The sequence below is a fragment of the Chionomys nivalis genome, chromosome 15 (genome assembly GCF_950005125.1).
Source record: "Chionomys nivalis chromosome 15, mChiNiv1.1, whole genome shotgun sequence".
Classification (NCBI taxonomy): domain Eukaryota; kingdom Metazoa; phylum Chordata; class Mammalia; order Rodentia; family Cricetidae; genus Chionomys; species Chionomys nivalis.
Window position 1 is genome coordinate 53280438 of NC_080100.1, and position 24493 is coordinate 53304930.

The following is a 24493-nucleotide window of genomic DNA, read 5'->3' on the forward strand; positions in this document are numbered from 1 at the left end:
CGTAAATAGACACAGTAAATTTAAAGTCTTTGTCGGGTCAGGTATCTGAAGCGCTGGTGGATCTGTTTGTGTTGTCATTTCTGCTTGTCTTTTCTGTCTTCTTGACTGCTGGTGATTTTAATCATCACTTGTAGTTTGTGTTGTACCTGTTAAGTATTTTCTGGACTGACAAACCACTCTGCCGACACAATAATTCAAATCAAACCAAATCAGACCGAATTAGAAAAAGCCCAGGTTTAATGTATGCCAGCGCTCCCAGGTGGCCCCTCTGGAAAATTCATAGAGGGGAAAAAGAGAACCTGAATGGCAGTTTAAATAGCCTGTGGGGTGGTCTTGATCTTCCCTGGGGAGGGGTCACTGTTTGGTGGGCTTTCTCAGAGGTAGAGTTTGGATTGAGGCAACTTCCAGGGGAGGGAGCTTTGAAATGGAGCTTTCCACCCAACCTTTCAAAATGGGTGCCAGAGGGCTGGGGTGAAGCCCCCAGCCAAACAGTACCCATTCTGGAGTGGTTTTTCATCCAGTAGGCATCTCAGGACACTTCCAGTCTAGAATTACTCTTCCAGATCAGGATTAAGGTGATGGACAGATACCTGCCCTCCTCCCAGCTCTACTCTGGGACCTGGAACAGTTCTTCATAGCTTCTTCTCCAGGTCACAGCTGTCCCATGAGTTTAGCTTCCCTCGTACTCTTAGATACCTCTCAGCACTTCATGGTGGCCCGTCTCCTGGACCTCCGTCCTCCCCAGCCCTGCCTGCTAATGGCATGTTAGTTATCTGGTGCTTCTGGATGGTTGTTTTCTGCACTTCAATCAGCTCTTTTGTTTGTCCTTAGTCCAAGGATTGTTCTAGATTATCGAGTCCATCTAGAAGCATTTCAGGAAACACTTTAAATGCTAAATTTTTTTTTCAAATTATGCACTGTGTATTTCATATTAGAAAAAATCCACTGGAATTTGGTGGAACTACGTAATCATATACTTTTGACAATGGATTACATCAGTCTCTTTGGCAGAAAATTAAAGTGGATATAAATTGCCATGAAACACGAAACTTGTGTTTAAACTGCATTTTAAATTGTATGTTTCTGAGAGGTACACTTTTTTTTTTTCAGTTCTTAGCTTTTTATGATGTTAGTGCATGTGAGCCATGATCTTTGGTTAACCTGACTACTTGGCTTCATAATTGGGATCTTTTCTTAACATGCTGTTAAGGTGTTCTCTTTGACTGTCCTGTAGTCTTCAGGTCGAGTTCTTACTTTGGTCCTTTCTGTCTAATTTGTATTATGTTTACTTGTTTCACTAACATCATTTATATTCTGTTCCCCTGGGACAGTTGAAAGAGAAAGCTGCAATTTAAAAATAGATAATTTATACCTAGATTTCCTCAGTCCTTCCCATCACAGCCCTGCGATATTGCTAGTGTGCCCTGCCTGTCCTCCCTGCTGTAGCTGTTCTGTATGGAATAGCATCTTAGGACTGTGACTTTTCCTTTGCTTCTTACCCTCCTAAGAAGTGTTTTGTCATTATATAATTTTGATAGTGACAGAATAAGTCATTGTCAGTTTTCGAGCAGAACAAAACAAGGATCCATTAGACCCAGGTGGTAGACGGTATAGAGTATATATTTTATGTGTGATGGTTATTTAAATAATCTATTGAGTTACAGTGGTTGTGAGATGCTGTATTGAAATATGACTCTGTCTTTCAAATAAAGTACAATGAGTGCAATATGTCTATGAGTATCATTGTGCAGATGAAGGCTAGGAAGGGAGACACCAAACAGATTTCAATGTTGACTCCTGAGGCTTTGATAAATAGAATAAAGCTGTATTTAAAATAGATAAGAAGGGCTGGGAAGAGGGATCAAAGGGTATTCTTACAGAGGACCTGGGCTCTTCCCACCACCTATGTGTCAGCTTACAACTGTAAATGATAGTTTCTGTCTCGCCCAGTCCTCAGCTGTTCAGTCCCTAATAAACACACAGAGGCTTATATTAATTATAAACTGTTTGGCCTATTTCTTAGGCTTATTACTAACTAGCTCTCACAACCTAATTTAACACATAATTCTTTTTTTGTTTTGTTTTTTGTTTTTTGAGACAGGGTTTCTCTGTATGCAGTCCTGGCTGTCCTGAAACACACTTTATAGTCCAGGCTGGCCTCAAACTCACAGAGATCCTCCTGCCTCTGCCTCCCAGATGCTGGGATTAAAGTCTTGTGCTGCCACCACCTGGCCACCCATAATTCTTATCTATGTTTAACCATGTGGCTTGGTACCTTTTCTCAGTAAGGCATTCTTATCTTGCTTCCTCCGTGTCTTACTGTGACTACATCGCTGCCTTTTTCTCTTTTCAGAGTTTTCCTAGTCTGGTTACCCCGCCCATACTTTCTGCCTGGCTATTGGCCAATCAACGTTTTATTAAACTAATACAAGTGACAAATCCTTACAGGTTAAGAGCAATTTCCCACAGCACACAACCATCCACAATTCCAGGCCATGGCACACATTCATACACATAAATAAATCTAAAACAATTTTAAAACTGATCTCAGATAATAATAGACAAATGAAAACTGAAATCACATGAAGATAGAATTCATAAGGCTTGCTGAGGCTTGTCCTTCAGTGTGTTGATATACACAATTGCTGCTTTCTGATTAAATGCTGATTAGTTTAACTGTTCTCAAATCCTTATTCTGAACACGTGTTATTGAGGTCTTCCGTGTTGGGTTCTGAAGCTTTGCGTGCTGTATCAGTATATCCAGATTGGTCTTGACCTCACAGAAATCTCCCTGGCTGTCTCCCTAGTGCTGAGATTAAAGGTATGTTACCATGTCAAGCTAGTCAGTGGTTCTTTTCGAAAGCTACTTTTGTGTCTACAGGTTGATAAAACTTATTTTTTTTTTCAGGCCAACTCTACAAGAAGAAAAGAAAATCATCATAAAAAATGGAAGACATCCTATGATTGATGTGTTATTGGGTGAACAGGATCAGTTTGTGCCCAACAGTACGAGTTTATCAGTAAGTACCACCTGACACCAACACTAGTGTATGGTAAGGACATTGGTTTCAACCTTGTGAGTATCAAATAAATATTTTTATAAGTTATTTGGTTTTATCTTCAGCTTTAGATGGACTAATTCCAGGCATAGTTTTATATTCACAGCCAACTGTGGAATTGGTATAATTCCCAAAGGAAAATTTCTCTGTACATTGAAAGATTTAGCAACTAAAGATGATTATCTTACTTCTTCAATGTAGCCCAATAAAAACGCTTTATATTCACAAATATGTAACTGATGTTGGAATTACACAATGCATTTTCAGATTTTCATTAGCATACAGCATTAGTGAGCTCTGTCCTACGGTGCATGTTTTCAAACACTCTCAGAGAATTAAAAGTGATTAGCTGATCTAGGCTGCAATTCTCTTAAAGAACACCTATGATTCTACATCTTTATTAATTTAACATATTCTTAATTCCTTCATAATAAAGCAAGATTTCAGAGGTGTTGGTGTTGTGGGTACTGGCAAGATTCAGGAAGTGGGTAGCAGGGCAGAAATGAGATCATGCAACAAAGAGTTTGGGAAAGAAAAGTTAGTAAGAGTTGTGCACATGACTATTGAAATTGTCTAAAATGGCAGTGGTATTTGTTGTGGACAATGATAGTGATTCAGGTATCAGAGACTTCAAGGAATGGTAATTGAGGTTTGTAGATGTCTATAATAAGGGCAAGCAGCTGTGGGAGGACTCTGAAGAAACAGGAACTTCTGAACCCTGAATGGAAAAGTACAGCAAGATAGCAGCCCAACACATGGTAGAAGCTTTGCACAGAGAGGTTAGAAACAAAGCATTAGAGAGTTAAGTCAGTGGCCGGATTGAAATGTAGGAGAGAGAAGTTATTATGGAGCTGGGGCAAGAGCAGTAGTCCATGTTGGGCCATGAGCAAGGATAGGACACGCTCACTGTGACTGGCCATGCGTGTGTGGGGTGAGATGAAAAACTTCTAATTCTGTTTATTTAATGTTACATATCAAGTCATACAGGATTTGTTGGTAATTTATGATTATGTTGGGTCTGTTCAGACTGTTACCATGAAGTACCGTAGACTGGGTGGCTTTCCAACAACAGAAACTGTCTTTCGATTCTGGAGACTGAATTCAAGATAAAGGTGTCAGTGCCTTATGGGAGCTGGTTTTGTGCTTTAGGTGTGGCACTGTTGAAGGAGGCTGCTCATTTGTTTCCGGCTCCTCAGACCCAAAATAATCATTCTTAAACTATATTATTCGCAGTACTGTTTGGCCAATAGCTTAAGCGTATTTCTAGTTAGCTCTTACATCTTAAATTAACCCATTTCTATTATTTTATATTTTACCACAAGGCTTGTGGTTTACTGGTAAAGTTCCAGGGCACGTCTGTCTCCTAGTGGGAGGAGACCTGACGTCTCACTAACTTTGTCTTCTTTCTCTCTCTATATATATATCTCTGCCAGCCTGGCTATTGTTTGAAAGCAGCTTCTTTATTAACCAATGGCAATAAAACACTTTTAGCATACAGAGGGGAATCCCATATCATGGCACCTTTCACTCTGTCCTTACTTGGAGGGAGAAGGGGGTGATCCCTCTTGGTCCCTATGTATTAATCACCTCCTCAAAGCTCTTTGGTACTGTCATCGTGGGAAGGAGAGAAATAGACATTGAGACCATAGCAACCAGAGACACAATGTCTGTAAACTTGTTCATTCTTGCAAGAAAAATGTGTATGCAATCAATTTGTCAGATGAGTTACAAGTACTAATTTTCATTGTCTTTAAGGAGAAACCTATATAAGAATAAGAACTCACGAAATAAGCCCCTCACTAAAGTGTTCTCCACTGCCCGTGCTCATCCTCTTCATTAAACAACCTCATCCTTAGCATTGATGTCTTGTTTGTTCATTTCTCTTTTATATCTTTTTCTTTTATACTCATTTTCCTCTTTTTAAACAAAACCAGAATGTATTATATTGTTAATAAGTCAGGTTTGAACAAATAAAGTAGCCTTCTAATTACAAGGACATTTAAAAAAAAATCATTAACTCTTGTATTTAATTTTTTACAAAATAAACTGAGTGGTTTTTTTTCCTACTAGGCAGTTTAGAGTGTTCCAGAATATTCACTTTTTTTTGCATATGCTTTTCCTAACTTGAGTAGGAGTTGATATAGACTGTTGCTATGGTGAACTGCATTCTGCTTTCAGGGTATAAATTTATATACAGGGATAGTGTAGAGAAAGAACTTACTATGTAAAACTCAATCTAACATGTACTATTTTAATTTATAAACTGCCTATTAATTTATAAACTATATCCTGAAAGAAATGCCCTCAAAGTTAGGTATCATTGTTACTTCTGATAGTTACATCATTTTGAAAATTAGCCTTTCAGACATCTAAACTATTCTAGCTTTCTTGGGTTCTATATTCTGTGAGATCACTAAAGTTCTCATAGCAAAGTAACCATTGGCTCGCTTCTCTCGCAGTTTAGGAATCTCTTCTAAGGGTTTGTCCTTCAGTCCCTACATCTTCCATCCTGCCCACGTCCACTCCCTTTCCCCTGTAGCCTCTTCTAACTTGCCACGCCATGTTCCCATCTGAATTGATGTGTGCTCTCGTAGTCCTCCATAAGTGTGCCGTCGGGCTTGGCAGATGGTATTGCCTCCGCCTAGAATGTCATCCATCCCCACTCACGTTCTCTGCCCCCCGCACGCCCACAGCCCACTTCGCCATTTCAAGCTCTGCTCTTTCTCCCTCTCAGATGTCTCCTGATGCAAAGCCTTCCCTCACCAACGCTCCGATGATCCCACACCCCACACCTACACTCCATGTTTCCCCCATCTTTGTACTGATCCTCCTAAGCCATGGTTGTTCTTTTTTTTTTTTTTTTGGTTTTTCGAGACAGGGTTTCTCTGTGGCTATGGAGCCTGTCCTGGAACTAGCTCTTGTAGACCAGGCTGGTCTCGAACTCACAGAGATCCGCCTACCTCTGCCTCCCAAGTGCTGGGATTAAAGGCGTGCGCCACCACCGCCCGGCATGGTTGTTCTTTTTGATGTGCCTCCCAGAGGGTTCTGTCTCGACAAGGACAGGGAGTGTCATGTCATGCCTGTGGAGGTGTCATAGCTGTGTCCACAGCATGCTCCTGACGCACAGCACGCTCCTCCTCAGATTTGTCACCGAGGATTTACTGAGACACCTCAGTAACGTCCAAATCTCACTTTAAAGTTTTGCCTCTTTTTCTTTCAGAATATATATATATATATATATATATATATATATATATATATATGTTATTTTTTCAGGATTGGGGATCTCACAGTTTGCAGAGTATTGCACTGAAGAAGTAGAAGAAAGATGAGATACTACAGGGTAACACCTCTGCATACTTGTGATAAACTAATCCCCAGAATGGGAAAGTGATCTAGAGGCTGCCCGAGTTGAGTCTTTGACAGTTTCTTGGAACATGGGTATAGTCTAGAGCAAGTGGTGCTTTTTCAGCCGTACTTACTGCCTGAACACATAGGGAAAGGTAGCATTTTGACAGCACACTGAAGTAAAAGGAGAAGGAAGAGTTTACTTTGGCCAGAGGATAGTGACTCAAGGGCTGTGGCTGTCTTAGCTCCATCCGTCACCTTGAGGGTTAAGGAGTCAGTACTGTGCATCCTTATGGCCCTGTGCAAAACCAGGACACACTGATTAGAGCAGTCCATGGTATGACGTGACAGTTATAACTGCCCTGTGACTGTCTGGCTATCTGGTGGGTGGGCTTCTGAAAACAAAGTTGTTCTTGTATTTTTTTTTTTTTTTTTTGAGATAAGTAATCTAAATTCACCTGTGTGGCTTTAGGAATTTGGGTGGGAGAGACAATGAGCCTAGTGTGCAGAGATCTCCAGGAAGCCACTGAACTGTGGATCTCTCCAGCTTGTGGGAAACCTACTGCCCAGTTCCCTAGAGGCAAGTACTGGGGTCTAGATCATTAAGTGACCCGAGGCTCTTTAGTGCCCAGGGCTGTGTATACTTATTTGTTCGTCTGTGGGAACGTGCGAAGTGGGTCTGCAGGTCAGGTCCCTTCTGCTCCAGCAGATCATAGATGGGGTGGGTCATGGGGCGGGCCAAGTCATAACCTCGGGTCTGGACCTGAGCAGCTGTAGGGTTGGTCCACGAGATGTGAAATGGGAGAGCTTTCCCGTGCTTTCAACTTTAGGGCTGGCTTACCACGCCTACACTAGCAGGGTTGACTCTCTCACTCTTACGACTACAGGGCCAGTTCTCCCACTTGCCCCAGATGTTAATCGGAGGGAGGGCGGCTCTCCCCCACATTGGTGCTTCAAGACAGATGGGTAATGGGACATCTCTCCCATGCTCACACTTTCAGGGCTGGCTCACCCACACCTGCACTAACAGGGTTCACTGTATCATGCTACCCTGCCGAGGTCAGGGACAGCTGCTCTCCCGCTTTTATGACCACAGGGCCAGCTCAGAGGAAGCATTGTAAGATGTAGTTTTAATTCTATGTCTGCTTGCGTGTCTACGTGTGGGCATATGCACATGAGTGCTGATGCTTGTGGAGGCCAGGGGAGGTCATCAGATGCACTGGAGCTGGAGTTACAGGTGGGTATGGGGTGTCTGGTATGGGCGCTGTGAAGTTAGGTTCTTTGCAAGAGCTGTATGGACACTTTGCTACTGGACCCTGTCCCCAGCCCCAAGGGGAGCGTGAATGGCACCCTGTGTTCTCCTCTCCTGTTTGGAACAGTGAGAAAACATTTGTTAGACCCTGACTTGAAAAGGATTTATTTATTTACTTTCATGTGTAAGTTTGTTTCTGTGTGGGTGCACGCTTTGTGTGTAGGTGTTCTCGGTGGCTAAAAGGGCATTAGATCCTACAGTGGATCTAGGGGGTTGTGAGCCACCTGCTGTGGGTGCTGGGAAATGAGCTCAGGTCCCAGAGGACCAGCAGACCACTTAACCACCCAGCCACCTCTCCAATTGATACTGATTTTTCTTTTCTTAAAAAGATCTGCCTATTGCTGGTATCTGCCCAGAGTGGTCCTCTTTCTTCCTCTCCCTAACTGATACCCATTGATTGAACTCTTGTTTGTTCTTCAAGACCCCCAAACAAATATTTCCCCCTGAATAGAACCTTAACCATCACTTTAGCCAGAAAAAAAATCTGTCCATGGTAGTATTTCTTCCTGCCTTAAAATTCCTCCCACACATCACATTTTGTTATGTGGGCACAGAGGGTGTTGTGATAGCATATAAAAATTTAAATTCTTTTCTTCCCTTGCTTCCCTGTCACCTGGAACAGTCCACCATAGTCACTGGGCCTTGGTTCTCCCAGCCATAAATGAAAACGTGGGTACCAGCCTTGCTTCCACTACTCTGCTGAACGTGAGACGGGTAGGGTGTGGGGTCAGAAAGGTCTAGACCACTGCCCTGGTCTCTCAGTTGCTAACCTCGCGGTCCTTTCCATTCCTCATTCCCCTAGCTTACAGGTGTGGAGATTTGACTGAGAGCTGTGTGGAGTGAGTCTTTTCTACAACTTGCCGTTGATTGACATTTTCAGGGACTAAAGCACATTAAAACTGACGTTTTTCTCCAGTGGCCTGCAGCTACCATAAAAATAGCTCTGCCACAGTCTTTAAAAATGGGTGTCAGTATCTGTGCCTGTCAAGGAAGGAAGCATGGTTTGCAGAGAATTAGCTTTTACCTAGGTCTCAGAAATGAACATGTGACAATTTTGGATTCTCTTCTACTGTTGACTTTGGGGTTACTATGACTGACTGTCATCCTAATGTCCTCAGTGGCAGAGCCAAGTTCCCCAAGCTGAAGCCTCTTCCCCGATTTAACAGTGTCTGTGTCTCCTTGTCATTGAGCAGAGGTCCCTTGTGAGACTGTCAGCAGTTTTGCTGCCAGCCACTCTGCTCTGCTGGGCAGCTCTCTCAGCTTCCCAAGCCTTTGTGTTTCTTACTGTCACATGTTGTCTTGATTGGGGTCTCTATTGCCATGAACAGACACCGTGACCACTGCAGCTCTTACAAGTTTCAGAGGTTTGCTCTGTTGTTGTCATGGTGAGAAACATGACAGCACGCAGGCAGACATGTGCTAGAGATGGAGCAGAGAGTTCTACATCTGGATCTGAAGGCAGCAGGAAGAGACTGTGTGTCACTAGGCCTGCCTTGAACTTCTGAGACCTCAAGCCTACCTCCAACAAAGCCACACCTACTTCAACAAGGCCACACATTTTAATAGTGCCACTCCTTGTGAGCCTCTGAAGGGCATTTTTATTGAAACCACGACACATGGGAACAAAGGGGCCATGATGCACATTTGTAATGCTTGCTATCAGGAGATGGAGGCAGGGGGAGTATAAGTTTGAGGCAAGGATGGGGTGCATAAGATGACCCTCAAGATGACCTTCCCTCCATGAAACTGTTGTAAGAACTAAGTGAGATGATGCATATGAACTTGTGTGTTTGTGTGTGTGTGTGCACATGCCTACATGTGCTCATACACGCACACATACACATGTTTAGGTGCATGTGTGTGTAAAGGTGTATGTGGAAGGCAGATCATTGACATTGGGTGTCTTCCCCAATCATTCTCTGTTTTGTTAGACAGCTTCTCTCACTGAACCTGGAGCTTGCTGATTCAGTTTGGTTAGCTGTTCAACAAGACCCAGGGATCTCCTGCCTTTGGGGTTACAGGCATGCTCCACTTCGTCTGGCCTTACATGTGTGTGGTAGGGTTCTAAACCCAGGTTCTCAAACTTACACAGGACTTGCTAACTAAGCTGTCTCCCAGCCTTTTTATGACTTTCTCATGCTGTTAAATTTTCATCTTTCCCAAAGAAGATAATGTTTAGTGTTGTGGATGCTTGGTTATTTCAAGTTCTACTCAACATTTTGACTCTTAAATTTTGAGCTCTGTTCTGATAGATGTCCTGCTAAAGGCAGACTCTTGAGAAAGGTGCTCAAATTCCACAGCCTTTTCTTTTCTCTATGTGTGTGAGAAAAATTTTGAGTGCCATTTGTTACCTGTGCTTTGGTTCCAGCAGGGCCCCTACCATCTACCACTGGCTCATCAGATAGCATTCTGTCCAACATGTCAGGCCTCTTTGTGTGGTCCTTGCAGCTTCTGTTTGCCTCTGCTCATCTTAATCCATCTCTTCTTCTCTGTGGTCTCTTAAGATTTGCTCAGTGTGTGACCTGGCACTGGCTGTCTGAGTAGTCCAGTTGTGTACACTCCCATTCATGTCAGTAGGCTTCCTTGGGTGCAGAGGGAGTTTGGCCAAGTTTTGGCTTTGTTCTGTCCTGTTAGGATGTTTACTCATGCTAACAGTGGCTTTAGACTATTCTCTTAGGGAATGCTCACTCATCCTTAGTGCTCTTCTGGACAGATTTAATGTGTGTTATGAATGTATCTGGAAGCCTTTGATGTGTGGTACCTCAGATACCAATCCTAGCCAGAAGATAGATGAGCACATTAAATGGGTCGGTGAAGTCCTTGGTCATTATCTGTGTCATCTTGGGATGAAGAAAAAGACTCATATTTCCCTAATTTTTAAAGATAATGCAGATATTGCTTTTAAAACATAAATGTGGTAGGTATCGCCTTTGTAACACATTCGACTATCAGACTCATCTATCATGGGAAGTTCTAGCAGTGAGATGGGTAGTAACAAGCAAGCAAGATAAGGTCATTTCAGAGAGGAAACAAAGAAAATGGAATGGGTGACTGTAACGGAGAATGACGGGCAGAGGGGCTCAGCACACACCCTGGCTAAGGGAGGCTCAAACCTGTGGAAAGGCCTTGAGACAAGACTGAGTCTAGAAACAGCCTCCTGGCTGGTCACTGAGGAGCAAACATCAAGTCTTGTGGCACCGTTGACTAAGTAAGAAAGTTTGGCGCAGAAGGGACTAGGAACGCCTGCTGCAGATAAACTGTGTGGATGGCAATTCTGAAAAGAGGCAGTTAGCTGCTCAAGTAGTGGTGGGCAGAGCAGCTGCCATGATTAGCTCAGGCCTCTGAGAAGATCCGCTGCACAGCCAGCATGTTTCTGTCCCCTCCAAAGTCACACATGGAAATCCTAAGTATCAAGTCAATAGTGTTAAGAGACATGTTTCTTTTTCTTTTTTCTTTTTTTTTTTTTTTTTGGTTTTTCGAGACAGGGTTTCTCTGTGGCTTTGGAGCCTGTCCTGGAACTAGCTCTTGTAGACCAGGCTGGTCTCGAACTCACAGAGATCCGCCTGCCTCTGCCTCCCGAGTGCTGGGATTAAAGGCGTGCGCCACCACCGCCCGGCTAAGAGACATGTTTCTAATCATTGGAGTTGATTAGATCTTAAGAGTGGACTCCTCCTGCATAAGATTAGTGCTCTTAAGAAAGAGGCTGAGAGGACTCATTTATCCCTTAGCCATGTGAGTACCCAGCCAGAAGTCACTGCAGTTGCCTACAGAGTAGGGACAACAAAGGGGGACACGGGAAGTGTGTACGTATCTCGGTGCCTGATGATTCTTAACTGTTGTGTCTCCTGTTTATATTTGTAATGCCTCTTATTGGAGGTCTTTTGGGGTTGGTTAAGAAAGTGCCATTTGGGGTTGGAGCGATGACTCAGCTGTTAAGAGCACATGTTGCTCTTGCAGAAGACCTGGATTCAGTTCCCAGAACCCACATGTTGGTTCACTGCCATCCATAACTCCAGTTCTAGGGAATCTAATAGTCTATTTTGACCATCACAGGTACCAGACATGTATGTAGTATGTTTATATACATTCAAGCAAAACCCTCATACACATAAATAAAACTTAAAACATTTTTTTATAAAAGAATATACCATTTGTCACCTGTGAGCAGTTGGGTTTAGTGAGTTGAAAAGTTAGTTCTTAACTGAGCTTCACAAATACAGAGGTGGCCAGAACATCCTCCTTCATAGAAGCAGCTGCAGTGTGTCCAGCCTCCCTGGGCATTTCTTTACCCACACAGCAGAGCAGAGGAGCTCCCAGACGCCCTCTCCACGGTGTGTATAGGGAAATCTTTGGCTACAGTGTAGAACCTCCGCTTTGGCTCCACATTTTCATGTCCTGTGACTGAATTTAAACTAAGACCATTTAATTTAACTGTCTTTATCCTAAGGGGAAGAAACTGAGGCCTGGAGAAGCACATCAGTCTACCCGAACCCTTTTGTAGAAACCACTTTTCCTGGTGTATGGGCCCATTCTTTATTCATATTTATTCCTTTTTGAATAGTTTTTTTAAGATCTATTTTTGTGTATAAGCATTTGCCTGCTGTAAGTGTGTACACCATGTGCATGCCTAGTTTGAAGGCTGTCAGAAGAAGGGGGCGGGCCCCCTGGAGCAGGAGCTACAAATGGCCTCCATGTGGGTCCTGGGAATTGAATCTGGATCCTGTGCAAGAGCAGCAAGTGCTCTTAACTGCTGAGCCGCCTCTCCAGCCCCCATCCCAGCCTGTGGGTTTTGTTCTTTGTCAACATTCTCATAGAAATTAATATTACAGACAAATCTCTCCGTATTTTTTTGCAGGGTCCTCAGCATAGTATGCACTCACTACATGGATGCCGGTGTTGAGTAAGTTAGGGACTGAGGTCTGCAGCGTGAGAAAAGTGAGAGAGGAGAGGGAACTGCTCCTTAATCGGAGGGGCCGCTGTTGGCGTTTTGGCAGACACTCTTGGCATATTTACCTTTTCTATTTTTTTTTTTGTTTTACGTATTATTTATGTATTTTGATTTCTTTTTGATGTAAGGTTTCTCTCTGTATCCCTGGGTGTCCTGGAACTCACTCTATGAGCCAAAATGACCTTGAACTTAGAGATCTGCCTGTTTCTGCCTCCTGAGTGCTGGAATTAAAGGCGTGTGTTATCACTGTCGGCTTTATTCATCTTTTAAATACATAACTGTGAGTGTCCGTATTTTATGGTCTGTATTTTAACACAGCTACACAGACAATTCCCTACATTTTCAGATTATCCTGGGACAATTTTCATCATGCAGTGGTATTACATTAAGCAATGAAACTGCTGTTTGGCATGGGAAATAAGCATGGAGGTCAGCAAGGTCAGGGAGAAGGCTGTCGGAAATGAGCTTCACACGCTTCAGTCTTCACTGCTATTTCTGACTTTGCGAGGATCAAAATGTTCCCTGGGACACACAGTTAGATACTGGAAATAGGTGTTAGAATTAGTAGAGAAACAGATTATTTCACACAGTAAGTGCGTTCTGCATCTTTCCAGGACTTGAAACACAGTGCCTCATCAGTGTCTGGGGTCAGGCTGCTGTGCAGTGCACCAAGGTTCTTACTCCAGTGTGACTGCGGTGTCTGGGGTCAGGCTGCTGTGCAGTGCACCAAAGTTCTTACTCCAGTGTGACTGCAGTGTCTGGGGTCAGGCTGCTGTGCAGTGCACCTAGCTTCTTACTCCAGTGTGACTGCAGTGTCTGGGGTCAGGCTGCTGTGCAGTGCACCTAGCTTCTTACTCCAGTGTGACTGCAGTTCAGAGCATAACTTCTGCCCTTTATTCCTTTGCCCCCTCAGCTTCTGGTCCATCCCCCTCCTGAATGTGTTCAAGAGTTTTATATTTTACATATGAATTTGATTTGTGTGCCTGGCTATTTAACTTATCATAGTGGCCTTTGGTTTCATCCATTTGGCTGCAAATAACAGAATTTAACATCTGTTTTATAACTGAATAATATTCCATTGTATGTAGGTATCATAATATTATCATACAATGGGATATTATTCCTTTGCCTTTCATCTGTTGATAGGTCCTCTGATGTTGATGGGTTGTTTCCATTTCTTGGCCATTGTGAATCTTGCTATAGTAAGCACAGGAGAACTGCTGGCACTACAATGTACAGATTTCACTTTTCTTGGCTATTTGCCAGCTATTCTTTCCCCGTAGATGTTAGGAATAGCTTGTAGTGCTCCTGGACAATGCTTCTGATTACACTTTCCTGCTAATATGCTTTTAGATCTTCTGTTTCTTTGGCTACAAATAGCCTATTTATATCCTTTGCCTGTCCCCCACTATTTCAGTGTTGTTAAGAGGTAAGAGTTAGCCGGGCGATGGTGGCGCACGCCTTTAATCCCAGCACTCGGGAGGCAGAGGCAGGAAGATCTCTGTGAGTTCGAGACCAGCCTGGTCTACAGAGCTAGTTCCAGGACAGGCTCCAAAGCCACAGAGAAACCCTGTCTCGAAAAACCAAAAAAAAAAAAAAAAAGAGGTAGGAGTTATATAAATGCCGCCCTTGTCATACTGTCTCTGTGCAGTTGTATCATAGTTTATCTGTTGATAAACAGTTTGAGGCAGCTATGAACAGTATTTTTTTATTATCTTATTTATTATTAATTTATTTAGAAAATCTTTTTTCATTTTACATATCAATCCCAGTTCCCACTCCCTCCCCTCCTCCCACTCCTTCCACCTTCCCCCAGTATCACCCCCCACCCACTCCTCAGAGAGGGTAAGGCTTCCCATGGGGAATCAACAAAGTCTAACACATTGCTTTGAGGCAGGACCCAGGCCTTCTTCACTGTATAGGCGGGGCAACGTATCCCTCCAAAGAGAATGGGTTCTAAACAGTCTTTTACTTACATTTTGATGCACATCATATACGTTTATGTTTGGCCTGGGCAGAATTGTTTTATGTTTTCACTAAGTAACTCATTTTCCGCCTTTTCTCCTATGTTTTCTTTTTAAAGTGTGATGAGTTTTGCTTTTCACAGTTTATTCTTCAATCTACCTAGAATAGGTTTCATAAGATTTGAGATGTTACTCACTTTCATCCAGCCAACCATTTTCCTGCCATTGTTTAAGGACAGCTATGTCTCTGTTGGCTCACTAGCCCGGTCCTTGGCTACCAGGCTTTCTTTTGCACTGTTGACCTTCTCCTACATCTGCACACATTTGATGCCTCTACCGTTTATGTGTTCCAGGAGGGGGAGACGTGAGATACTCCAGCTCTGACTATCAGAGGCACTGCTGTCAACAGTCTTTTCCGGGCATTTTGTTGTAGGGATGGAAAATGGATTAATTCAATGACATGTATAAATATGCCACATGGCAATGCTTTGCCTAATGAAGTCCCTTTTGTGGGATGAATTGTAGATACCACATAAAAATCAAAACAAAATGAAAACTCTTCTGAGTTAGGGTGGTAGAAGATACCTCTAATTCCAGTTCTTGGCAAGTGGAGGTAGGAGATTTAAATATGAAGCCAGCCTGGTCTACACAGTGAACTGAAGGCTAGCCCAGGTTATATAGTGAGACCCTATGTCAGTCTGCACTCCTCAAATAAAAACCAACCATTTCAATCCCCTTCTGGTACAAAAGTGAAATTTCATGTTTGTTTGTTTCCAGCAGGACTCTGAGAGAGTAATGATAATCACTGGCCCAAACATGGGTGGGAAGAGCTCCTACATCAAGCAGGTTGCCCTGGTTACTATCATGGCTCAGATCGGTTCCTACGTTCCTGCAGAGGAAGCAACGATTGGGATCGTGGATGCTGTTTTCACAAGGTAAGGTGTTCATTCTCTTTGAATATGTCTCTTAGTGTAAGCCAGGGCCACATTATCATACCAGCTCTCTTTTTATGTACATATTTGGATGAGTGGGTTTGCACTTAAAACTCTCAGGGCTCAGAGGCATATATCATTTGTCATCTCAAATGTCAACATGGAAGAGGCCTAGTGTGTAATTTTTCTGCAGCAAGGTTTTTTTTTTTCAAGTCTTTTAAATGAGTCCTTTAAACAAAATCTTAGAGAGGGAATTAGTACCTACACTCAGACTTAGCTAAAAGGCTCTGAAGAAAAAAATCATTTAAATGGAAAAAAGAAGTTTTGGTGACTCCAGCATAGGAAGCAGAAACCCAACCCTCCCCATTGTTGAGGTGAAAGTACCAAGCAAGATTGTTTAATTTACATTTATTTCTGCTCTCAAACATTGCATGTACCTGGCCAGGGCTTACTGATGTCAATATGTAAACTTAATTTCATGCTTTCTTAGCAATATGAATAGACTATCCTGGTTTTACTAAAAGGAATTTATGCTTGATCTGTTTCATATCTCCCGATTTGTCAGTTCCTGAATGGTCTGTATCTCTTGTGCTATAATATTTAAGTAAATACAATATATGTAAACATAACACTATATAATAACCACTCTCTTTATGTAGTGTGTCTGTTACTGTCTAACTTCATAGTTAGACACTTGACCCTTGAATCATACCAGAATTTATCCCATCACGAATATTAATGAACTTGGGCAGATACTGAAATACCTGAAAATCTGCACGTTGAAACAGTCTTTCTTTGGACTTTTGAAGGTCTCACTAAAGGATGGGTTCTCTAGTCAAGGGAGAAAGCAAGGGCTTCAGACACAGTGGCATGTTCAGGCATCATGCTAATGGCACAGTGAGAGAAGGAACTGTAGGAGGCCCTCCAGGAGAGCCTGAAGTGAATCAGGTCTCAGTGAGAGATGTGTACAGTGTTGGAGGTGAGATGAGTTGTCAGGGATAACAGTGGTATGTACATCTGGTATGGACAGTTTGCTACCGCTGAAACAGAACACTACAGACTGGAGGTGAGAGAGGAGAGGGTAGAAGGGATGGGAGGAGGGAGGGAGGGAAGATGTATGCATGTACACAAGCTTATGGAAGCCAGAGGTCAACCTGGATGTTCTTCCGGAATCAGGAGCTGTCCACCTTGTTTCTTTGAGACAGGATCTTTCAGTGGGACCTGGGGTTCACTGACTAAGCTAAGTTGACTGACCAGCAAGTCCCAAGATGCTGACTGGCTAACTCCCAAGTGCTGGGGCTACAGGCTTGTACCATTATGCCTAGCTTTTTCTTTGTGGGTTCTTAGGGGGCAAGAGAGACAGTCAGCAGTGCTGAAAGACACAGCAAGACAGAGGCTGAAAACTCCCTTCTGTTCCTAGCAGAGCAGCATCACTAGCAACACTAGAGGTGTCAGGACCACGCTGCAGTGAGCAGGGGCTGTGGAGTGAGTCCGCAGTGAGATGCCATTGGAGAAGAGTGGCCAAGAGGAGGATGCCAGAGGCCTAAGGAGGGACTGGTTGGTTCTATTTTTGTTTGTGAGTGTAGGTTTGCACATGTTTTAGTGGTTTTCAGAAGGGAGATTATGTCCAACTATCTATAATCCTAACAAAACAATTCATGAACGTATTGATCACTTTGGGAGGTTGTTGGAATGAGTCACAATGATACTTAAACCAGAAATAATCTTGAGTTACTTTGGAGAATAATGAAGTAACTCTCTTGACTTGAGGGGAAGTTTTTCTTACTGAAACTCTGTGGCCTGTTAGCAAGAAAGGATAACGTGGATTACAGCATCGCCCTAGGGAGCTAGGTCATAGTCCAACATCTAGTACAGGGTGGAAACACAGGCTATGATGTCTTCTGGCCCAAACACCAAACCTAAATCCGTTCAGATCTTTAGCTCTGTCCCCAGGTTACAGGAGGAACCCAGACGCAGGAATCTTTTAAGCACATGGGGATTTTATGAGCAGAATCTCGACAAGGGAAGCAATGGAATAAATGATGGGTGTCCAGACTGGATAACTAGTAAAGACTGGAGGCCTGTTCGGCTCAGCCATTTGATTGAAGTGAGAGGTGGACTGTGACAACTCTCTAATGGTGTACTGGAATGTAAGGGAGAGGAAAACGCCTTCGTTACGACATCCAGCCTGTTGTGGTCTGTTCATCCGGTGCCTTTCTCTACATTTGCTGTGGAGACATTCCTTGAAATAGTAACTAACAACATTTGGTATAGTTTTAAATTTTATGAACACTGTACCATACTCATCTCTGAGTGGCTTTCTCCCCTTGTTATATTTATAAATGCGACTGTGTGGGTATATATGCTACTATACCAGTTACTATGCCGTTGTACACTTGTGCCACACGCTCCTTGGCAGGCAGTTAGCATGATTTCAATTTTTTACAGATGTAAACAGTATTGGTACTTGTGTTTCTTGAACATTGGGGCCTAACCTCTGGCTCACAAGCCCTAGTGGCCTGAGCTCAGCCAACCATCCCAATACAACAGCGAAAGGCAGAGGAAGGAGAGAAGCAGATAAAGGGCCCTGTGATTTCCAAGTCCATCCTCAGCATACAGACATGAGCGTAGGTTTAAAAAGAAGACAGGTTGAGACAAGGGGAAGGTTTGCATGCGGTCTTGGTCATAGTGTGGTCTAGGTCACAGGTGATGATCGCCTCTGCTCTGCACTTTGGCCTCTGTACCATAAGTGGTAGCTTCCCTGTAGCCTCCTGTTACTTGATGGGGAGTGCCAGTTGCTTAGATACAGAATGCAGAAAGAGACGCCAGGCTTTCATCCTGCTCTCAGTTACGTTATGAGGCCAATGACGAATTAATGTCTTTGAGCAAAAGTAGCTTCTGGGTGCCCATGACACTGACTTACACATCATGTGCTGTGCAGAAGTGAATTTTCCCCTTCTGGTCTACACTGAGGAGTAGAATTGTTCAGTTGTAAAGAACATCATCTTTCAAGTTCTCCTATGAGGCCATTCCAGTTAGCGGCAGTGTGTGAAGTTTGTCCTCGTGTTTAATGCTAAATTAGAACAAGAAATACCCATTTGGTGCATTTCTGTGTGCCCTCCAGATTGCTGTAGGAATGTGTTCATTTCTATTATTTAGTGTCCCTTATATGAAGTACCATCTGGTAGATTTTTGTTGTTTTTGATGCTGGGGAGGTTTAGTCCCTTCCCCCAAGTACTTATTTACAAAAATAAGTTTAGTCCATTCCCCCAAGTACACACTGTGCTTATTTACAAAAACCTTTGGGGAATGCCCTGTCCTCCCTCATGTCTGCCAGGTCTCCCATTATAATCCAATAGCTGCTTCTTCTTCATCCTTTTTGGTTGGCTGCCCAGGCAGCAGAATCTAAATTGAAGGATCATGTGTGGAAGCAAGTTTGCTCTGATACAGGATGGGTTCTCTACTGTGATTTGTATATAGCGCAGTCTTTATGATTTCTAACTGGAATCTCTGAGGTGGTACCTAAGCACTGACATTTTTAAAGTTCATGTCAGAATAGAGAATTATGTGGTTGTAATCTTTATTTAATATGCATTGCAATTCTTCCAGTAAAAGTGATTATTCAAATTACATCATTGTTACTTAAAAATCCTTTTTGTATCCATTGAGAAATAGACTGTCGCTAAACCGAGTGAAATGTTTGCATAAGGTTTGGCTCCAGACTTTAAGCTGCTTGTTTTTGTGTTTTATTGGACATCTGGAACATTGGGCTTAAATTCGTGTGGTCCATAGTTATCAATGGCATGTCTGCTGTGGCTCATTCAGTATGCCATAGGGAGGAGACGGAGGGAAAACTGCAGTACACCGATGATTGGGCATCTTTTCTCTTGAATATTATAAGGTCACATGAATGCAGTCCTGAGTCATTAGCAGATCTTTTTTAAGTAATCTTTTGACCAACATCTTTATTTGGTTCTAAGTGATGTATTTAAATCAGTATATTAGGATGTATGTGCTCATCAGTGAGATGCCTGTTCCCAAGCATCTAGGCCATCACTGTGGTCAGAGCTGTTGCTTGTCTTCCTGATATATGAGTACTAGTATAAGCTTTATTCAGTTCAGATTAGGTAATTAAGTTTGAGAAAAGCAGTGAGTTATTAGTGCGGTTAGAAAGTCATTTGAGAAAAGCAAAACAGTTGTCCTCTCCTCTCAACAATGTTTCTGTTTATGCCAATAAAATGTTTATGGATGGAGCTGTTTACAGTAACTGGCCCCTAGTGAATAATGTGATGATGTGCTGCCCACATCTCCCCTATGGTATCTAGTGCTGGGAGGAGCCGTATTCAGGATGGCACGGGGGTGTTTGTCTTGAGATAGAGTTAAAAGGTAATGGACGCTCAGTGCTTAATAGTGTTTCATATGTTTGCTTTGAGCAGAGAACCAATTTGTTCATCCAGTTTAGTTTGACTCTACAAATACTGGACACAAACTGAAGAATGCACAGAATAGAATGCATCCTTCATGGACAGAAAGAAAGCATCTCTGATGTGTGATGTGTGCATCCTCTCCTCAGTTCTCAGTGCCCACACTAAAGACCATATGATAGAAAGTGTTTAACTAAAGGAGCAAATCCCTCTTTCTTTAGTGGCTTCAGGATTCTTGCCTCAGGAAGGTCTCTGATGTGTTTAGTTGTGTAGCAAACATGAGATACCTCACTGCTCCTTTTTTTTGTGGGAAATGTGAATTTAATACATTTACTTGGATCAAAGTCTCGTGATGTGGGTCCAGATGGATCCCTTGCTTGTAGTTCCCTGAAGATACTATGTTCAGGAGGGTGTGATGGAGAGGAACTTAAACTCTGTTTTAGTTTTGTTTTGTTTAAAAGAAAAGGGTTTTATAATTTAGCTGAGGTAGTTTTGAGTTCACAGAAAACTAAGAAAAAAGGGTAGATAATTTCCAGAGGTTCCTGCCTTGTGTGTGCAGAGCCTGCTCTGGTGTCAGCGTCCGCTAGCAGAGTGGTCCAACAGACGGAGCTACCTTGCTGCAGCATCTCATTTTGGTTTGGACAGAGTCACCTTCCTGAAGATCCTCTGTACCCTGTTTAGTCATTCTTCCCTCTCCTCAGCTGCTGGTTCTTGCGGATCGTTTTACTCTGCATCTATAGTTTGTCCTTTCTTGGAGTATCTCGTGAGTCCCTTTTGCCCCAAAGGCTTCCTTCTCTTGATAATCCACATTGAAGCTTCCTCTGGATTTTCTGGGGCTTGACAGTTCGTTTCTTTTCCATATTGGATGCTCCTCCATTGTCTAGATTACCACAGTGTATATTTGCTTGCCATTTCCACACTAAAAGACATCTGAATTGCTTCTGAGATTCAAAAATTATGAATAAAGTTGCTAAAAACCAAACATCCATGTGTGGGTCTTTACGTGGACATGTTTTTAACTTCTTTGGTAGAAGGCATACCTAATCAGCCCTGTGGATGCTTTTAACTCCTCCAGTATAGAAGGCATACCTAATCAGCCCTGTGGCATTTGCATGTGCATTTTGTTCACGTATAGTATTTGCCTCATATGTACAAAGCCCTGGGTTTGATCCCTACTGCTTCAAGGAACAAACAAAACTAAAACTAACAAATCTGTGGGTTTGTTATTATTATTATCCTTTTGTCTGAAATACATTCAGTTGTTTGTCATTTTTTCGTGTATTTCATGGTCTCACAGTGTAGCACCAAGCTGGCCTAAAGCTCACCATCTTCCTGCCTCAGCCTCTCAAATGCACAGACCTCTCAATCTGCAGGCATGTGTTACCACACCTGGCCACACTTGTTACTGGTTGTAAACTGAGAACTTGTAACTAACTATTCAAGGTTATTGGGTACAAAGTAATATTCTGACTTATGAGTATAGCATGTAATAATGGTACAGTATGATAATAATTGACTTGGCGTGACTTCAAGTACTTGATGTTTTTTGTGGTGGGAATATTTCGCTTTCATTCCCTCAGCACTTTTGAAATGCACATCAGTCTGTGCTCACTACACTGGGCAGTGGAATGCTAAGGAACATCCTTATTTCTTGTTTAAGATCCTGTGCCCTATGACTGCTACTTGCCCAGTCCTTCCATACTTTAACCTCTGTACTCCCATTCCTTCCACACCCAGCCTCTGTGACCCCATCCTTCCACACCCAGCCTCTGTGACCCCATCCTTCCACACCCAGCCTCTGTGACCCCATCCTTCCACACCCAGCCTCTGTGACCCCATCCTTCCACACCCAGCCTCTGTGACCCCATCCTTCCACACCCAGCCTCTGTGACCCCATCCTTCCACACCCAGCCTCTGTGACCCCATCCTTCCACACCCAGCCTCTGTGACCCCATCCTTCCACACCCAGCCTCTGTGACCCCATCCTTCCACACCCCGCCTCTGTGACCCCATCCTTCCACACCCAGTCTCTGTGACCCCATCCTTCCACACCCAGCCTCTGTGACCCCATCCTTCCACACCCAGCCTCTGTGACCCCATCATTAAGATGGGAAGTTTTCTTACCTGTCTCATTCTTGATTTTTTAAGGTACCTGATGTCAAAGGATCTTGTTGTAAGACAAGTAACTAATGTTCCATTTGAGAATTTAATATTTAAGCTCCAATAGAGCATACGTCTCCGGCCCACAAGCATTTCCTTGCAAAAGCCCAGGCACTGTGATCTGGAAAGAGGCCATACCATTTTCTGTCACTGAGAAAACACGTAGCACACTAACTCAAAATATCAAGATCTCATTAAAAATAATCTCTTAAAATCTCCTGGAAGTGTTCTTGATTGTAGAAACTGGTTCAAAGAAGTAATCATTTTTTTTCTCCAGTTAGTTTCTGTTGCTGTGTTGACCTATATACGGGTTATGGGATAGGAGGGGGGATTAGGAAGATTAGTCAGCTGCCACTCCTAAAAATATCGGTTGATTTGGTCTTAATCACATAACTGTAGCCTCTGTCTGAGAAGAAAGCTAAAGAATACAATTTCCATTTTTACTACAATTGAACATAAACTAGACAAAAGTGCTAACATTTGTTCTAGAATTCCCTAAATCTCCAATACCTTTTAACATCTGAAGAACTTAAGAGTCATTATTGAGTATTCATCTTGTTGATTTAATATAAAATTACAAGCTCTTGATTATTTTCTACACATCCTACTCTGCTGCAAGAGGTTATTTTAGACTAAAAAAATGACTAAGATATGAGATGGTAAGAGAACATGGTTGACGAAAGGCTCTTGGTCTAGGACAAAGATTGAAATGGGGGATTCCCTCAGGTCTATTGATTGCATTCAGCCAAACTCAAATACACAGACATGGTGGTCATTAAGGAGAGCTAACAACAAATCCCTTTGTCAGTAAACAATTTCCATGTGACTGCAGCATCAGTAGCTGGCTAATGGGACATCTTTTCCCTCAGTGTCTGCTCAGCTACATCAGCTTCTCTAGAAAAGGAGATTTGTGATTGTACCAGCTCCTAGGACAGTACCTTTTAGACCATTCTATGGGAAACAGACTGACATTGCTTATAAGAAAGTTAAAAGAAACTAAACTAAAAAGATACTTGCAACCACTAACTAGCGTAGTAGTAGAAGCATAGTAAAATTCCATTCAAGCATCCCTGAAGTCATGTCCGGCTTTCTTAAGGACAGAAACCTTACCATGTTGTGAAGTACTCAGGTTGGCTCAAAACCCTCTCGCCCTGAGTAGAAAAACTTGTGTTCGCCTCTTGCCTGATGTCGGCCAGCCTGCTGATAGTGGCCTGAGGATAGTGGCCTGCCTTCCTTCTCCGTGTCTTCCTTCATCTGTGAAAGAGAACTGTGAAACAGAGACCAGAAGGTGTCCAGCGCTGCTGGTTCTGCCTTGCTGTGACGAGGCAAGTTCTTCCTGTCTAGGGAGAGGAACTACCGAGGAGAGCAGTTGTTCCCTGTTCTCTCAAATAGCTTACTTTTTGTTCATATCTATTTTGTAAGTTTAGATAAAATTAACATGCAAATTTGAAGTCTCAAGGCCTTGTTCCTGCTCTGCCAACACCACGGGCTGAATCTCCTTTGTTCCCAAATGAGATTTTTCTTTGAAATATTTTCTTAAAATCCTGTCACAAGATTGCACCAAATGAAATCTAATCATAGCCAGTATTTAGCAGGACTACCTGCTTGAAGCGAGCTTTCTCTTGCCTTAGGGAGCTTTCTTCACCTGTTGACCTGTTGACCTGTTGACATAGTTTCTCATCTGCTCCTGTGCTCTGTGCTTATCTACGCATCTGGGGTTTGGGCCACTTGTGTATTCTTTTAGTCCTTGGCTTATCTGTTTATATCCTTGGTGGTTTCTTTGGCTTCCTCTGCCAGGTTAATGTCATGGTCTTCCATGGCTTCTAAATTTTTTCCTGATCATGCTTTTATTTTTAGATTCCAGGTTTTGCTGTTGTTTCTTTTTAATGAATTTAAGTTTTAAGTTTTTCTTTCTCACTCTCACTTAGAATACCACAAGGTCTTATTTTTTAACGATGCTCAGGATTTTATTATTACCCATTTTCCCTCTGGTTTTTGTTAGCCCCCTTTTTTTCCCTCATTTTTCTTCACCGTGAACTCAACTCATAAAAGTCCCACCATTTCACAGTAGTAGCATGGTCTAGTGATCAAGCCTTCAACAGGTGGCCTTTGGGGAACATTGAAAATCCAAATTGTGACAGTAATCATTGCAAAATTGAGGTAAATAGCAGAATATGAATTTGAAAATGTGGCTGGACTGTTGCAAAGTTAGCAGCATTTCAGATGATGTGTTCTGTTTATTGATTTTAACATGGATAAAATTGACAGCACTTTGTTTCAGATGCCACTGTTAGAACTTGAGCTGCACCCACCGTGGGCATCAGCTTTCATCTCCCTTGCTGTTGC

The 24493-nt window shown here is 42.7% G+C and overlaps 1 protein-coding gene across 5 annotated transcripts in view; it reads left to right on the forward strand.

Moving 5' to 3' along the window:
* Msh3 (mutS homolog 3) overlaps positions 1–24493 on the forward strand; it is a 160734-nt gene that overhangs the window by 124889 nt on the left and 11352 nt on the right. For all 5 annotated transcript variants that reach the window (XM_057789597.1, XM_057789598.1, XM_057789600.1 and 2 more), the window contains exons 19-20: positions 2909–3020; positions 15409–15566. In XM_057789597.1, coding sequence (XP_057645580.1) covers positions 2909–3020; positions 15409–15566 — 270 coding nt within the window. The remainder of the gene's footprint in view (positions 1–2908; positions 3021–15408; positions 15567–24493) is intronic.